General features: G+C 43.4%; 1 protein-coding gene across 1 annotated transcript in view; it reads left to right on the forward strand.

The window, feature by feature from the left end:
- BRINP1 (BMP/retinoic acid inducible neural specific 1) overlaps window positions 1-18441 on the forward strand; it is a 181557-nt gene that overhangs the window by 138433 nt on the left and 24683 nt on the right. Inside the window, exons 6-7 of the mRNA XM_060013319.1 lie at window positions 13312-13548; window positions 17871-18093. Of these exons, the coding sequence (XP_059869302.1) occupies window positions 13312-13548; window positions 17871-18093 (460 nt within the window). The remainder of the gene's footprint in view (window positions 1-13311; window positions 13549-17870; window positions 18094-18441) is intronic.

Consider the following 18441-nt stretch of genomic DNA (forward strand, 5'->3'; position numbering starts at 1 on the left):
TGTATGTTATTTTGAGCTGTTACTCCTTCTTAGGCATATTGTGTTTATATCCATGAGCCAGTTTATCCCTCCCACCAACTAAGAGATAGGGATCATGCTCCCCATTACATAGATGAAGAAACTGAGGCCCCAAGAGGTGAAGTCACTTTCCCAAGATCCCCCGGGTTTTGGTTCCTAGCCGCCTGGGATCCATGATTACTTTTCTCAGGGAGCCTTGAGTCAGCACAACACATTCTAGATGTGGGTAGAATGGGACTAAATCCCTGCCCAACTGCAGTAGTCGAGGAAGAGGGGAAGGAACGTCATCAGGCCTTCTTTTCATGAAGCCCCGTCACCCCACGTGGCCTTGTGACCCCAGTGGAAGGCGGAGTGATTGTTGCCAGAGCCTGCTCTAGTCAGCAGCTTCGGACTGAATCCTCATTAAGAATTAGCCCGGGGTCACCGGCAACGGCTTGCGACTAAAGGCCCTTCTTGCCGATTAGCCGGGGCCTAGGAGGCACTGATGGGAATCCGTGTTTCCGTCTTCCTGTGGCGCTGTCTGTAAAGCCTGTTGAATAAAAGAGCAGCGCCTTCATGACAAATGGGATTGCTGACTTCCACCCAACTGCTTGACTCCAAGTATTGGTTTTACTTTATGAGCCAAGGGGCACCATGTTCTCTGCCTTGTGAGAAGTGAAGTTCTTCTTAAGAAGTGGATTGAAGATATCAATTAAAACTCAATCAGAGGGCTTCCCAGGTGGTGCAGTGGTTGAGAGTCCGCCTGCCGATGCAGGGGACACGGGTTCGTGCCCCGGTCCGGGAAGATCCCACATGCCGCGGAGCGGCTGGGCCCGTGAGCCATGGCTGCTGAGCCTGCGTGTCTGGAGCCTGTGCTCCGCAACGGGAGAGGCCACAACAGTGAGAGGCCCGCGTACCGCAAAAAAAAAAAAAAAAAAAAAAAAAGCGGAAAAAAACCTCAGAGGACAAATAGGGAGTGTACGAGAGCACATGTGATAGTGATAAGTCCTTGGACTAATTAATTAAGTTTCTGAGCTTCTCTAGGTCTTCTAATAAATGGGAATAAAAACACCACTGCCTCGGAGTCATGGTTCTGCATTTATTTGAAAAATGTGTTGAAAGCACCTGACCTAAAACCCAAGAGGGCGGATACAAAATCATAGCTGTGATTTCCTGGATAGTTCTCTCGTGCCAGGTATAGAGCTCATTCCTTTATATTCATCTCTCAGAAACCTCAACACAGACCCATTTTCCAGATTTGCAAATTGAGGCTCACAGAAGTTAGTAACGCTCTTGTAGCCAGCAGAGCAAGAATTTGAACACAGGTCCACTCAATGCCAGTGCTCTTAAAGTGTGTAGCATATTGTGTCTCAACCTGGAACATATAATCATGGTTTTTATTGGAGCAAGTAGTTGTGTAGCGCTTTCTATGTGCTGATAGGTTCTGCTATTTACTTTAGAAAGTCTGCGATTTTCCTAAAATTACTTGCCAACTTGTGGATGTGCGTAGGTTTGCCATTTCCATAGCTATTCTCATACTCTCAAAAGAATCCAGAACCAGAAAAGATCAAATACCTTTATAACAGACGATTATGAAAGCCTCGCAACATTCCAGGTATAGATGACTATAAAAAGGGCTTCCTCTGACTGGGGGAAATCTGGAATAATTTGGTGACTCAAGACTCAGACTTGTACAGAAAGAGGTGGAAATGCTAATGGAGCATAAGCTGGTGTTGAGGGGGGGAATATCAGAAGATTTATCATTTGGTATGTGGTCACGTGGGGCTATACCTTTCAATAAACTTGTGGCCGAGTGTGCAGCATGGAACTCCTGACTGATCAGTGATCAGTGTGACAGTTTGACCTACTTTAACCACCACATCCCACTTGATTCCTTGTTGGTCTCTGATTGTACACAAATCAGGCGTCAGGATGGCCAAAACCTAAATAAATCACCCGTGGAAATTTTTATACATTGACTCTCTTCAAACACAGTACCTGTTTATTTTTTAAGATTATTAAGTCAATCTTTATTTTTTTCCCTCACAATACATCTTAGGCACAATTAAGCTCTTCTTTGGCACTGCAAATACAGCACTTTCGATGCACTTCTACTGTGTTCTAGATACATTCTACCTTGTTTCATGTGCACAATTGTTCATATTTCTACTAAATTGCAATTAAATGCCCTGAAAGTAGAATCATATCCTTTTTAACGTATTCATTATTCACTGCTTATTTCAGTGTTTAGTTTGTAGTATATGCTCAATAAATATTTACTGATTTAAATTTATTTGAACTGTCAAATCAGTTTGCTTTGAACCTTAATTTTTTACTGTGATAAAATATATATCACACAAAGTTTAATGTTTTAAACATTTTAAAATCCACAATTCAGGGGCATTGAGTATATTCACAGTGTTGTGCAACTGTCATCACTATCTAGTTCCAGAACTTTCTCACCATCCCAAATGGAAATCCCATATTCATTAAGCAGTAATTTCCCATTCCCCACTCCCTCCAGCCCCAGACAACTACTAATTTTCTTTCTGTCTCTATTGACTTGCCTATTCTGGACATTTCATATAATTGGAATCATACAATATGTTTTTTTGTGTGTGTTTCTGGCATCTTTGATGTAACAAAATGTTTTCAGGGTTCATCTGTGTTGTAGCACGTAACAGTACTTCATTCTTTTATGGCTGAGTTAAGATTCCATTGTGTGGATAGACCACATTTTGTTTATCCATTCATAAGTTGATGGACATTTAGTTTGTCTTCACCTTTTTGTTAATATTGCTTCTATGAATAGTGTGTTCAAGTTTTTGTTTGAATACTTCTGGGCAATTCTTTTGAGTATATACCTTAAGAGTGGAGTTGCTGGGTCATATGACAATTCAACTTTAAAAAATAAGCTTTGGTGGAAAAATAAGTTTATTTTGTGGTACATTGCGTGATTGCATCTCTCTCTTCCCTGAGAGAATTATACATAACAGTGCATTGCGTGTGACAGGCAATGCTGTCCTGTGGGAGATGTATACACCCCACCTAGTTGACATTGCACTTGGACATAGGATTTGCTTTGGCCAATGGAATGTAAGAGAATATAATGCATGCCTCATCTTAGAAGACACTTGAGGAGACATTGCCTGGCTTGGCTTTTGTTTCCCTCTGTTATGAGAATGGCATATACCTGAGAGACGCCACTCCTTCAGTATAGATCCGAAAGAAGAAGACATCTGATGCAGAGCCAAAGCCCAGCCAGCATGAAACATGAGCAAGAAATAAACCTTTGTGGTTGTAAACCACTGGGATTTGGAGGCTGTTTGTTAGGAAACAGAAATGTAGCAAAAGCTCAATAATACTGAAACACTGGATTAAATAACATAAACCACACTTATTTACTGCAGGACTTCTCAGTGCCTCAACTGGGCTAATGTGTATTAGGAGTCTCAAGAGCTGGATTAAATATACAGAGTTTCCTGAATGTATTTGATCTTGGTTACATCTGCAGATCTATGATTCTGTGTTATACAACTTGGCAAATGCTGGACTGTAATTTCACTTGGGTTCAATCCTGTCCACAATAACTATTCCAAACTCCTCTACTCTTACAGAAGTAGAGGTCTTTTCTTTATTCCTTTTTGCTGAAATGTGTATATATTTTATTTTAGTTGTACATTTATGAATTTTGTTCTCCTACCCAACTGGAGCCCCCTGAGGTCAGAAACCATCTTATTCATTTCTGTATCTCTAACATCTAGTACAGTGCCTGCCTCAATAACATGGTGAGTGAAAGGACTTTCCTAAGAGTGGCTGAATTGAACAGTTTTATTTTTACACACCTACTGTGATCTAGTATTGTGCTTGATAGCATGGAAAGAATGAAAAGGCAGTTATAGCTCTCAAGAATCATAATTTGTAGCAATGGATCCCAAACAAAATATGTGCTGAAATGAGTGGTCAAGGCCTTTTAGCATCATTGTTCTCTTAGGATGTTTTTTCAATTTGTGCGTTTTTTCACTCAGATGTTTCTGAGCACCTGTCCCCTTCACTATTGAGCTGAAGTTAAAGTAGCTTCAGGTTTCAAGCTATGATGTTGGGAAAGATGAAACAGGTCCTGCTCATGAGGAATGGCTCTAGGGAGGTAGGCTGTGCTAAGCCCAGAACAGAAAAACACAGTCCTCTCTGAAGCCCATCCTCTCTAAATTCACCTTCATTCAAACTCACTACTGGGTACACACTAATGTGCCAGATAACAAGGAAGTGGGGGGTGAATGAGGTACTGCCTCTTGCATTCAAGGAGCTCACAGACCAGGAGGAACATGAATATAGACACACATGGTATGATGCAATATGTGTTCTACTAGAATTTGAGTTATGTGCTAGGTGCTTTGGTTGCCCACAGAGAGAATGCCTCAGATTGTCAAAGGCTTCCAGAGAAAGCAATAGAAAACAGGGTGAGGACAGGAAATGACGTTAGTTGGATAACTATCATGTACTAAGAGCTTCACATGGGTTACATAATTGATTTTGTTTTCCCATTCATGGAGATATAATTTACATCCAGAAAAATTCACCCTTTTGAGGTGAACAGTTCTATGAATGTGACAGACATATCCAATCATGTAATCAAGATACCACCACAATCAAGATATAAAATTGTTCATTTAACTTTTACAAAAACCCTACACAGGAAGCTTTAATGAGGAAACTGAAAATCAGAGAAGTTAAGCCTCTTAGTTTTAACTTCCCAAGGTCATGCCGTTAATCAGAGCTGGAGCCAAAATTTGAACAAAGAGAATTTGGAGCATTTGGGGGACAGCGGTGGTAGTGGTACAGGATGTAGCAAAAAAGGGGAGTTAGATGAGAAAAGAATCTGCAGACATCAGCTGACCTAGGGATCAGGTGACACAGAATCTTAGAGGTGTCATTTGGTTTTTATCATGAATTCTATGAAGAAGCTTAGGTTTAAATTGACTCAACCCCTTCTTAAAGCTTCAAGGGCATCTTCATGTTGCAATTTTATGAAATTGAATTTTTAAATTATGTTGGAGAAAAAAAGTATTTTGGCCTCCTTATCGTTAGCGATTTCGTAGTTTAGACCATATTCTCTTTTTCAAAGTTAAAACTGTCATTTAGAAGTCTCCCTGCCCCCAATCCCTTTTGCCAGTTTAAATCCTCTGATTGTCTGCCTCACTGAAAGTAAGTTCCATGAGAGCAAGGATTTTGTTTCTAGTTCCTTGCCTTTTCGCCAGTGCCTGAAAGAGTACCTGGCACCTAATAGATACCTGTTTGCTTAATAATTGAAATAAGACCAGCACAGAATAGACTCAAAATCAAGGTTGAAAGAATCTTCATGAACAACTAGTACACTGGCTGGCCAACTTTTTCTGTAAAGAGCCAGATGGTAAATATTTTAGGCTTTGTGGGTCACACACAGTCTCTGTTGCAACTGTCCATCTCTTCCATTGTAATGTGAAAGCAGCTGTAAACAATACTTCAATCTATGTGGTTGCATTCCAATAGAATTAATTTGTGAAAATAGGCCCGCGGGCCCCCGTTTGCCACTTCCTGTATCCATCAGTACAGGCTAGGTTATGTTGTGCGAACAAGCAATCCCTGAATCTCAGTGGCTGGCAAATGTAAATACTCATTTCTTACTGATGCTACGTCATGGTCACAAGTCACTTGTGATTCTGCTTCACGGAATGAAGAAGGCATTTATCTGGAGAACAGCAGTGGCCTCTAGAGGGAACACTGTTGTTCTTGTGGTGATGGGAAAAGAGAATCTGATGGATCCATATGTGGGTCCTCGTAGCTTCGTTTTGGAAGTTGCAGACATCACTTGTACATTTCATTAACCCAAACATGTCACGGGAACCTATCTGAGTTCAGAGGGTGGGAGTGTGTAATTTTTCAAAGGCAGGACACTGCAGGGAGGGGCACTGAATACGCTTTAATAGGTTCTTTGGAGCATCCCTACAGGGTCACCTTTCTATCCTGCCAGTCACCCCTCAAAACTTCTGCTGGTTTAAAAAGGTTTTCATTTTATTGTGCAGAATATCGTTTACCTGTACTTTTCCTCCAAGAGTTCCATGTCTACTCCTCAAGATCCCGCAGGGTTATTCTATCCAGAAGGGGGAGCCAGAACCCACCCACTTTTCCCCCCAGGTAGCTGCCCTTCTTCATTTCCTGGAGTGCAAATGACCCGTCATGGAGACAGGGCTGAGCTTCTGAATGAGATCATAGCCTTTTTGCCCTTTCTGCACAGTTTCACCCTGTGAATTATCATCTTATTTCCATTCCACTCCAATGAGCTGTCAGCGATAGATACTGTAATTCATGGCAATAGAAACACAAACAGATGGGTAATTGACCTGCATGCCTTCATTACACTGAGGTTCAGAATGACTGCTGCAACCATGAAGTCCTTTATCTGCCAGTCTGAAATCCCTGGGCTTTCACAGGAAGGGGGTCAGGCTGACTTTTTGCAAAAGGTACAGTCCTTGCTGTCCTTCTCCTCGCCTCGTGCTTTTCAGAAATGGACAGAATTTGACAAGCAGAACTTAGCAGGTACAAGACAACAGGTGGGACTCCTATAGGGCTCTGAGAGATCTACAGGGGGCCACATTCTGATGCAAGAACAGGATAGAAAAATATTTATACTCAACCAAAACAGAACCTGTATTTTTCCCTCTTCCTCTTAGCACTGTAAGAGATCGTACATTTAATGTTTAATGAAATAGGTCAGAAAAGAGCAAATCCATCAAAAATATTACTATATTAGGTAATTAGGATATAGAATAAAATAAAAACAAAGCTGAGGGAAACCAAAGGAAGATATAGAACTCTTGCCTTGAACAAGACTTAGATTGATACAAGGTATGCACACACTGACCCAACTTTGTGCAGCGTATGCCTTCTCCATGGAACGCTGGGGATGCCCTTCTTTATCTACTGAGACCAGGCTCGTGTCTCAAGACTCTGCCCACATCCCACTCACATCACGAAGTCTTCCATAATTATCATGCCCAGGCTTATTTTCTTTCATCTTCATAATAGATCACTGGCTTATTCAATATTTGAAATATATTTATTGAACACCTACTATTTACCAGACATCATACAACTTTATGTTTTAATCATCAGTTAAGGCTTTTGTCTCTTGGATTCTGAACTTTAGTTTTGAATCTCCAGTAGCACTTCTGTGTCCTTAGAAGGTAGGAAACATCTAGTCCAGCAGTTCCTCAGGTACTGCTTGTTGAAGGAAGGAGAAAGTGGCTAAGAGGTCCTATCAGCAGAGGAGCAGGGTCAGGGTCAGGGATGAAGGTTGGATTGGCTTTTGTTGATAGTGTCCTCTTTTCCAGACATTAAGTGTTCCGTAGCTCACTGAGCACAGTCACCTGAACCAGGTGCCTGCTTTACACAGCAATATTGACAACAGCAATATTGACAATGTCCTCAAAGGTCTCCAGGGATCCAATGTAAGATTACCCTGAAAGTTCTGTTACTTTAGCGCCCCCCAGTGGTTGAAACTCAGAAGCACAGTGAGCCGCTTTCTTTTTCTGAATCTCAGGTTCACTCCCTGCCTGTAAGAGACCAGGATCCTTGACCTTTGTTGTTGTAAGAAGCGCTGTTCCTCTAATGAGCTGACAGATCTCTGCTCTGTGTCATTCTTCCCTTCAGAGTTGTGATCTTCTCTGAGGTGCCGGAAGTTGTTCTTCTCTAGGGAACTTGGAAGTAAATGAACAAACAAAAAAAGATGAACCTTAATCAGAAAGAAAGGTGATGGCTAAGTTGGTTCTTAGTTGGAAAGAATAATATTTCCTGAGGCCTTTGCACATGCTGTTTCCACTTTCTAGAACACTCTTCCTGTGGATCTCCCATCCCCTAACTCCTGTTAATCCGTTGGGTCTCAGCCTAAATGCTGCTTCCTCTAGAAGAGAGGCTTTGACCACCCCTACTCCATGCTGGGCTAGGTATTCTTCCCGTGTGTTCCCCGAGCAATCCTGTGCTTCTGCTAAAGCACTGGTCTCACTGCATCCAAGCAGCTTGTTTACAGGTCTGTCTCCTTCCTTAACCGTGAGGTCAGCGAGGGCAGGGAGTTGCCTGCATTATTCACCCTGGTATCTGTGGCACAGTGCCTGCCACCCAGTAGAGCTTAAGCAATATGTGTGGAAAGAAGGGAAGAGAGATGGAGAGAAGACGACGATAGATGGAAGAGAGAAGGGAAGGAAGGAAAGGAGGGAGGGAGGGAAGGAAGGAAAATTCATTGAAGTACAAACAATGGAACAATAATAATGAGCACCTACAATAATTACTATAATGCTATTAAGACAAGTTGCACTCTTGGCATGTTTCCTACTAGCCCAAATGGGGCTACTCAAGAAGGATTTTTCCAAGGAGGGCTCAAGTTTGGTCCAGGTAATGGATTATGTTCTAATAGGGTGTAAATGGAGGAACCTAACATTTATTGAACACTTAATTATAACAAAATACCATAGATTGGGTGGTTTGAACAAGAGACATTATTTCTTACCATTCTGGAGGCTGGGAAGTCTAAGGTCAAGGTGCCGACAGATTCAGTGTCCGATTAAGGCACATTCCTGGCTTGTAGACAGCTGCTTTCTCACTGTGTGCTCACGTGGCCTTTTCTTAGTGTGTGCTCAGGGAGGCAAGGAGGGAAGGAGGGGGAGAGGGAGAGAGAGAGGGAGGAAGAGCGAGAGAGCGCAAGGGTGCATGCTTTCCTGTCTCTTCCTCTTACTATAAGGGCACTAATCCCATCGTGCAGACCCCACCTTCATGACCTCATCTAAACCTAATCATCTTCCAAAGGCCCCACCTCTTAATGCCATCACAAGGTGGGACAGGGTTAGGGTTTCAACATATGAAATTGGGGTGGGAGGGGCACAAACATTCAGCCCATAAGAGTCAGGTGTTTGCTAAAGTGCTGTTTATGGCTTTTCTCCCCTCATTTACCCTTTTCAACGGCCCTGGAAGGTGGTTATTGGAATTTTTAACTTCACAGGCAAGAAAACTGAGTTTCAGAGGGACTAAGACATTCCCAGAGGCCACTCTGTGCCATAGTTACCACAGAGGCCCCAAGCCAGGCATTCGTCTCAGTTTCCACACTTACCCACTGGAGATGCGGAAGGACCTGCGAGTGTTTCAGAATTCAGTCCAAATTCCGAGATTCAAGTCCTGAGTCTTTTACTATAGTTGTGGAGCTATGGACATGTCCTCAATTCTAATGGCCTCAGAGGTTTTAGGGACAACTTTTTCTTCAGTTGGGATGAGAAAGGGGATGCTTCTTTCATTCAACAAATGAGAGTCTGAAACCTCCACCAGGCTTGGTCTTAAGTTACACTCTGGGGGCTTGTCGTGGACAGATAAGCCTCTGTCCCCCTAAAGCCCATCTCCCCAATAAAAAAGTGGGCTGTCCCCCTTAAGCCCACTGTCTAATGGGGGAGATGGAACAAAAATGAAGACAAATGAATAAGGTAATTTCATTCAGAAACTAATTCTGTGAAGCAAATAGAAGAGACATTTTAACTCGGGTGGTCTGGACAAGTCTGGATGGCAGGACAAGGGGGCCAGGCAGAGATCTGGAAAAGGAATATTCTAGGCACAGGGGAGGACAAGTGCAGAGACTGTAGAAAGAATAAGACTGGCACAAAAGAGGGACTGAAAAAGGGCAGGATGCCCATATGTCCTGAAAAAAAAGAAGAGAGGATAAGGAGAGAAGAGAAAGGACGCGGTCAGTGAAATAGAGATACCCTCTCGTGTGACAGCACAGAGACTGTACGTAAAATACAAAAGGTATCGTGCAACGTGCGTGTTGAAGTGAGGCAGGAGGGGGGACTGAGGAAGATGGGGCAGAAATCGGGAAAAGAGAAGGCAGATGACATGGGGGTTCCCACATCGACATCGTGCCCACTGTGGAACAGCAGAACATGCCATTTTAAAGTACAAGATTTTTTTTTTAAGTATAACAAGACTGGGCTGGGGGTGCAGAGTCCATATGTTTAGCTTGGGATAGTCGCTGTGCAAATGGCGCTTTCAACTCTTGCCTTCCTGGGTTTTGTGAGGCCAAATTTATATGCTTGGCACCAAGGGTGGACTTTTCTCTCTCTCATTTTCTCAGTTTTCCTTTCCGTGTGTGTGAGTGTGTGTGTGTGTGTATATCTTTGGGAACTCTGGGGACAGAAGATTCCACCCCAGCCGGCAGCTGTATATCTTTCGAACTGTGGTTCCCCAGGCCAAATTCCCCTCCAGATTATTTATGGTTCCCATTGAAGCCGGCAGGACTCAGGCGCCCATGTAGGAGGTGCTCAGCAATGGGCCTCTTTGTTGGACACAGGTCATTGGGAGACGACACTGCCGGTGACTGCTATGTGAACCTCCGCTGCTGGAGAAATGGTTATGTAACTTTAAACAGTAATGACATTTTGCAGAAAAGTGCTTTTTAATTGCTATGTCTTCATTATTCTCTTTCAAATTTGCCCAGGAGATTCCGCCTCAGAGACAGCTTGGCAGGTTCTGGGTTTCCATTTTTAAAGAGCAACCAGTTTTGTGTTTCAGCTGTTCCCAGAAACCCCCCAATCCCAAACTTCATCTGTTTTCAGTTGCGTTACATGGGGTAGGTAATACTGCCTTTTGTATCCTTGCCAGATGGAGAAATGATTTAATGCAATTTTTGAAAAATGCTCTCCCCAGATTCCTTTTGGGCTGGGACTAAGAATAGAATATTTTATCCCGTACAAAGGGGGAGAAAGAAAATGATGAGCAAGCTAGAAAAGTAGGACTGAGAGTATAGTCTGTAGAATGTCTTTAAGCAACAGAAACTTAACCCCAATCCATAGACTTAGATGCCTGTAGGGGATTGGGATCAGCTAAAAATAAATTTTGCTTTGGAAGTGAACATGGTGATACAGATAAAGTGACTCAATAATGCATACTCCGAAAGAATTAGAGACTTGCTTTAGAAGGACTTTACTGCTTGATTTGATTTGCTCTACCTTTTGGTATTTGCATCATACCCCTCCGTACAGGAGCCCTTCTGAGCAGTGACTCACTCATTTGGACCCTCTGCTCATTGGGGTGGCACTCACCCACCCAGCCTTGTGATGGAGCATCGCCCCGGGGCTGTTCAGCTCTGTCTGTTAGAACGTCTTCTGTGCATGTTGACAAAGGATCCACCTTTCCGAATAGCCCTCCCACCAGTGCTGGTTCAACAAACACATAATTCTAGACCCCACGTTTTTGTGGAAGCTCTCCAAATACCCAAACACTGCCTTCTAGATATTTTCTTCTTCTGATTAGATACTCACAGCTATTGTTCCTTTGTTTATCCTGAAGTTTCTGTTGAAACTTTTAAAAAAACTTTAATCAGAGAAATGGCATCCCTGTCATCATCATCATCAAAAATAGGAATAAATCACATGTGTTCGTTTGCTATGCGTCAGGGACTTGTTCTAGACAATTCTAAAGAATTATTTCACTTAGCTCTCTCGATAACCCTCTGATGTAGGTACTAAAGGTGTCTCCATTTTAGAGAAGAGAAAGTGGAGCCTTTGAGAGGTTGACTAACTAACTTGAGATGACTTAGGTAGTCAGTAGAGAAGCCTGACTCTAGTAATGCCCAGCTCTTAACTACTGTGTTATGATTTCCTACCAGAAGGCATACTAGAAGCACAGTCTTCTTTTTCACAAGGCCCCTCTGAAAATAGTCTTTTTTTAGCTGCCATATGAAGACAGGTTGAAATGATGGGCTTCGTTTTTTTTTTTAATAATCTGAAAGCAAGAGAAACAAAGATAAAAATCTAGAAACACAACTTTGAAGTCGAGAGTGAAAGAAATGCTGAGTTTATTCAGAAGATCCCTGATGAGTAGGATTAGGGATGTCCCTGAAGCACGAATGAGAAAAAAATTTAATCCAAATAGCACAGTTCTCTTTTACACAGTGGGTAGTAAAACCATTACCCCAGTATGCACTGGTGGCAAAAACTGTTGGCAGCTCCAAATGAGGTGGAGAGAAATGTCCCAGGCAAAAGTGCTTGAATTAATTAATTTAGCCCAGAGTTGTCCTTTTTTCTGGGCACCATAGGCGCTGGCCTGCTGTGCTGACATTTCATAGGTACAAGAGTAGTTAGTACTCGTGCCCAGATAAATCCTTCTCCATCATTGGCCCTCTGGCTTAGGACTTTGATTAGTCAAGTGTAGAGAAAAAATCATGAGGTGTGGTCAACAGCACTCATCTTATAACCATGAACTACTCATTTCCTCTTGGTGGGCTTTGCCTTCTTCATTTTTAAGCAAAGAAGAGATAATTAATTTAATTTGATGCCATTCTCCACTGATATTTATGTGTACGTGTGAGTGATACTGTGGTCCTGTTCAATTATATAACTATTTATATCATCCTTACCCAGGAAACTACCAAAGTATTCCCATTATTCACAGGATGGAGTCCAGGTTCCTTAGCATAATAATAACGACCTTTGCACTCTGGCATCTGCCCTTTTCTAAAACCTGTTCTCCTCCAGCACTGCAACCCCACCCATCAAATTCATTTCATTCACCAGCAACTCCCAGACATGTTAAGTCTTAGTTCTTGCTACCCCTCTCTTTAGAGTATGCTTCCTGTTCTTTTTTACATAATGATCTCTTATTCACTTTTCAACCAGCCCAAATATCTCCTCTGCAAACGTTTCCCTGCTATTCCAGCAATGCTATTTGCAGCCTTCTGCTGTCCAGTTACCTCATATGGCTGACTGTGCTCTGGGTCTATAAAGCTATGTTATGATGATGTGTGTCCATGTCTACCCCTGCTGATTATATTATAAACTCCCCAAGGGCAAAGGTCGTGTCTTTTTTATCTCTATAGACCTAGTGCCTAGCTCAGGGCTTGTGCTTCATAAATAGGGTTCATAAATATTAGATGAAAGGAAAAGGAAAGAAAAGAAGGAAATAAGGAAAAATAAACGGCAATCTTGTGCTTTCAGTAAGGGTTTTCTCCCAAAATGGAAAAGGTATATTAACAGATCTGGCTCTAGCTTCAGTCCTAATATCACAGAATAGAGTATGCAGTGCAGAGATGGCCAAGGTCATGACCTGAGAAGTTTAACTAGAAGCAAGGCAACTGGAGGCCTTGCCAATTATGCCCTGTGTGGATCTAGGCAGGCCCAGAGATAGTTTGGTTACACAAAGAGAAAGCTAGCAGCTTCGGAGTCCTACGCATCACCTCTCGAAACTGTTAATGAAACACCTTTTCTAACCTTTCCTTTTCCCCTCCTTGCTATTCTCAAACAGGTCTTCAGATCATCTTCCCTCAGTATCTGCAAGAGAAATTTGTCCAATCAGCCTTGAGCTACATCATGTGCAACGGTGAGGGGGAATACGTGTGCCAGAACAGCCAGTGTAGATGCCAGTGTGCCGAGGAGTTCCCGCAGTGCAACTGCCCCATCACCGACATCCAGATCATGGAGTACACGCTGGCCAACATGGCCAAGTCTTGGGCCGAAGCTTACAAGGACCTGGAGAATTCAGGTAGAGAGCCTGATGCTACTACTGCATGAATGGTGCCCTGCCGAGTCGGGAAAATGATCTCGCTGGAATTAGTATAGCTGAGGGGAGCACTCAGTAACCCCCCAAGCCTTTCACGTTGGAGGGTCCAGAGCCGTCCTAGCAGCCGTCAGAGAGTAGGCACTCAGTAAGTTTCCAGCGAGTGGAATACTGAATAACATAATCAAGTTCGTGGTCCTATGATGTATTGCTTCTGTGGTACCCAGACGACAGAGAGAATAACGCATCATAGCACATAGGAAGCCTCTGGAGAGGGGAGTCAAAGCTAGTTGTATTGATTCCTGAGTCTGTGTGTGTGTGTGTGTGTGCACGTGTGTATACCTGTCTCCCTAAATAAATGAACACACATATATGTGTAAGTATGGATATGTATATATTTATATATATGTACATACATAGGTAGATATTGCTATAGATATCCAACGAATTCACAGACTTTCATAGCTGGAAGTCACTTTTCAGGTAACTTAGCTATTTCCTGTTTTTGTGGTTGAGAAAAATGAATTTCAGGGGAGGAACATCAGTCACCCGAGGCCATAAAGTAGGTGAGGTGCAAAGTTGGGTTTTTGCCTCGTGGAGCTTCTAGTTAATGGGCAATCCCGGCACCGATCATGTAACTCTGCAGAGAATAGTGACATGCTAATCCTATGTATGTAAGGAGTGAGGGGCTCCTGTGAGCAAATCTCGTGGCGTTGGAGGGCAGTATGGCCAGGGAGTCAGGAGAGGCCGCCTCGAGGGAGAGTCTCAGTACCTGAGTGTGTGCAGAGACCAGAGGGTGAGTGCAGGTGGACCAGTGGGAGGCGCCTGGGAGAGAGATGGTTGCCATGTGAGTTACAGGGGTTGTATAGGTAGTAAAAATGGGACACGTGCAGAGATGCTGAGGTATTTAGAAGGAACAATTAGCAGGGCTTGATGGTAGATTGACTCTGAGAGTTCAAGGGAAGGGCGTTGAGGTGAGCTCCAAGGATGTGTTTCAGGTATGCTTGCTAGACAATCTGATGGGTGCTGGTACCACTCACAGAGCTAGAACACCCTGGAAGGTTTGGAAAGAAGACTGTGTACTCAGTTTTGGACATGAAAAGCTTGGGAACCCTTGAGACTTCCAAAAAGAGATGCCAAGTAGATATTTGGCATTTAATATGTGCTCAGAGATCTGTTAAATAAATGGACGTATGTAGAGAGGGTTTCTGTTTTTAACACAACCATATATCCCTTAAATCTATTACAACGTTAATAGATTGAGTTAAAGTGAGTAGTGATATTCCTGTGTTCTAGAGGAGGGAGGGTGTCAAGACCCAGTGTCTTCCCCTGGGTTACGTAGTTAGCAAATGACAGCGCTGGTAATGGAATGCCTGATTCCAAAGCCACTGCTCATAGCAGCTTTTGTAACTTATTTATTCTACTTTACCCACCCCCAGGCCTCAGTTCCCTCATCTGATAAATGAGAGGGCATGTTTGTGTTTTTAATATTTGAATTTATTTAAATCTTTAGCCAAGAAACCCTTTGATCAAACAAAATCTTACCTTGGGGCCACCGTGTACCGCAGATAAAAGCGGAGCTGTAGAGCGCTGTGTTTGAAAACCACTGGTTTCCGTGATCTCTAGGCCTCCCACCAGTTCTGGGAGCGCAGAATGCATCCGTGATTCTGCTCTCACGGGGTCATCGAGCGGAGCTGTGATGCCTTAGGAACCTGCACCCATTAGTCCATTTAAAATCCTGGGAATCCATGAAAGAGGAGAGGTTCATGATGGAAATGTATTATGATGATTATTTGGCCTCAAACAAAAGAAGCATTTGATAAAATGCTTTTGAAAAGAGATTCTACTGATTGCTAAAAAGCAGAGGGGGGTGTAGGCTGTGTGCGCAAGTAGTAGGAATCCCTAGCACAGAATCCTTATTCCCAAGGAAGAGAAGCCACTTTGAGTGGGTGGGTGTGGAAGGAAATTCAGAAAGCTGAGATGCTGCAGGGTAGGCTGAAAAGGCCACAGAAATGATTTCTGTGTCACGATTGTCTCTCCACAAAAGCACACCTTTCCTCTAGATATCCTGCACTCAACTCATCCATTTGAAATGTTTGTACCCATGAAAACAAAGCCATCCATCCACGCGTGTATGTGGCTCGTACATGTACACTTTCCTCCTTTTCCTTTGCAACCCATAACCTTAAGGACTCAGCCCCAAGTAATTTGGAGGAATTGATGACTGGCCAAAGGTCAAAGCCATTGATTCCTTCAAGGCTCGAGAGTTAGTGGTCACATAGGACCTAGTTTACACACATAAATGGGGGTCTGTGCCTCCTTTATTGGGAGGGAACCCTTCTACTTTTAGTCAAGAAAATGAAATCATTTTCACTTTTTAATTAGGTGTTCGTATCTGACCCAAATTCTGGTTCTTTGAAAGGACTGTTCTCTCCTCCGAGGTCAGCAGAGCCCTCTGCAGGATGAGCTGTGTGGCGGGGAGAGCTGGACTGGCCAGAGCAGCAGCGTCATCAGGGCCAGTCCCCTGCCCCCAGCCAGCCCACTGAGTAAATCCGTCAGCACCGTCGTGTGTATCCTCCCAATCTTACACAGCCATCCACTCAGCACCTTCTGGATATCGAAAACTGTTTAGGCAGACAGCGTCTCTCAAGATTTGAATTAGATGCTCTTACTGACAGATGGGGAAACTGAGGCATTGAGAAACTAATGCTTATACAGCCATCCAAGGGTCAGGAATCAGTCTGAACTCGTGCATGTCTAACGGTCTATAACAAGGTTCCTGAGGAGTCAGAGACTCCTGTTTCAGCACCTTAACAGAAAAGATATTAATATATTAGAAAATATGTAGTTTTTTTCCTCTCAATTCACTGATCCTCTTTATGTGTTGAGAGTAAGTGTAACATGCTACATAAGAGCATAAGATTCGGAGCCAGTCTAGAGTTCTAATTCTACCATTTGCTGGCTGTGTGACCTTGGTAAGTTAATTAACTTCTCTGTGTCTTACTTTCTATAAAAGGGGGCACTAAAAGCACCCACCTCGTATGTTTGCTGTAAAATCACTTATATATTGTAGATGTTTAAGACTGACCCTGGTGCTTATCGAGAGCTTAGAAGGCATTTTTTAGAAAAAAAAGAATGCCTAATATACCTGAAATTTCCTTGTAGGTTTTATGGAAAGTATCAAGCTTCAGATATCTATAGACAGATGATAGCTAGCTAGCTAGATAGATAGATAGATGACAGATAGATGATAGATGATAGATGATAGATAGATATCCCAACCATTTAGCCTGTTTTTCCTGCAAAATGATCAACCCCTTAATTTTTTAACTTTCCCAATAGTTGAGTGGGGGATTGAGTAGGAGGTATTAGATCAGAAAACAACAGCTCAGGTTTTAGTCCTGTCTCTTGTTACTCATGGACTGTTCTACCTTCAGAAAATGATATTCCCACTCGAGGCTTCAGTTTCTCCAAATGTAGAACAAGAAAGCTGACCTAGATAATTTCTTCTAAGGCTGTGTCACCTTGTAGCACATGCTGACACACTGAAACTCGGCATCACAAACTGAGGCAGAAATCTTCACCCAGGAGACCCAAGAGTTCGTCCCCATCTGGAGTTTCCCAAAATGTGACTTGATGTAAGGTGGTCCACACATGCAGCTTCCAGTGAGAGTGGGGCACACGGTGGGGAGGGTGATCGATGTCAGTTCTCTGTCGATCCTGAAGATTACATCACAGAGAATGTCTCAGGTGCTGCTAATAACCTTTCACATCTATCACCTGCTGCTTCCCTAAATTTCAAAGTGAGAGCAGGCACAGCGGCTCAGGCATCTAGCAGGCCACAGCATTTGGCTAGAATTTATTAATATCATTTTCATTATATTTATTTTCACAGCTTTATTTTTATAGCTCCCGTTCTATTGAGGGCATCTGATAGTGATTCTCTACTTGGATTAGATAAAAATCTGTTTTAATTGATTCAAAGATAAGTACAAGTAAATATAAGTACAAGTGAATGTCATAAAGTTGGCATTCAAATGACAGAAGTTGGGGCAGCCCTGTCTGAAGCAAGGTTGCGGGATGCAGGTTCACTCCTGCGGTAGCAAAGTAAAAGACCCGTCAGTGAAAACACAGGGGCCTCTTCACTGCGTGCTGGGAGTGGAGCAGGCTAGCTCCGTGTTTGCAGGCCTCCAACAAGTTGGCTTTATCGTGCGCCTGCTTTGCTTGTGGATGGGGCTAAGCACTTGCGCCTCAGGTGGGGGCTGTGTCATGCTCAGCCCGCCTTCTTGGCCTTTGTCTCTTGCTAGATGAGTTTAAATCGTTCATGAAGCGTCTCCCTAGCAACCACTTCCTGACCATTGGGAGCATCCATCAGCACTGGGGCAACGACTGGGACCTGCAGAACCGCTACAAGCTCCTGCAGAGCGCCACGGAGGCCCAGAGGCAGAAGATCCAGCGCACTGCCCGCAAGCTCTTCGGCCTCAGCGTCCGCTGCCGCCACAATCCCAACCACCAGCTGCCTAGAGAGAGGTAAGTGCTGGCCCACCTGCCACCTCCACAGGCAGACCTGGTGCGGGGGCACATGTACTACGGAAGATGTATCTGCAGCTCGTGGCCTTGCATGGTCCTGACCCACAGTTTTCTTGATTGTCTCTGGCTTCTCCCCTACTGGCTCTGGCTGCACTGGATTTCTGTTTCCTGAAAATACCCTGAACTTCCAGCCTCTATAGTCTGTCTGATCCATCTGACAGGTGAAGGAAATTAGCAGTAGCCCTGACTGCTACGTGACATTTTCTGGTTGCTTAAATGTATTACCTAACTTGAAAATTACTTGGCAAAGCAGATTTTAGCATCCCCATCTTAACGGTGAAGAAACTG

The sequence above is a fragment of the Delphinus delphis genome, chromosome 6 (assembly GCF_949987515.2).
Source record: "Delphinus delphis chromosome 6, mDelDel1.2, whole genome shotgun sequence".
Taxonomy (NCBI): Eukaryota; Metazoa; Chordata; class Mammalia; order Artiodactyla; family Delphinidae; genus Delphinus; species Delphinus delphis.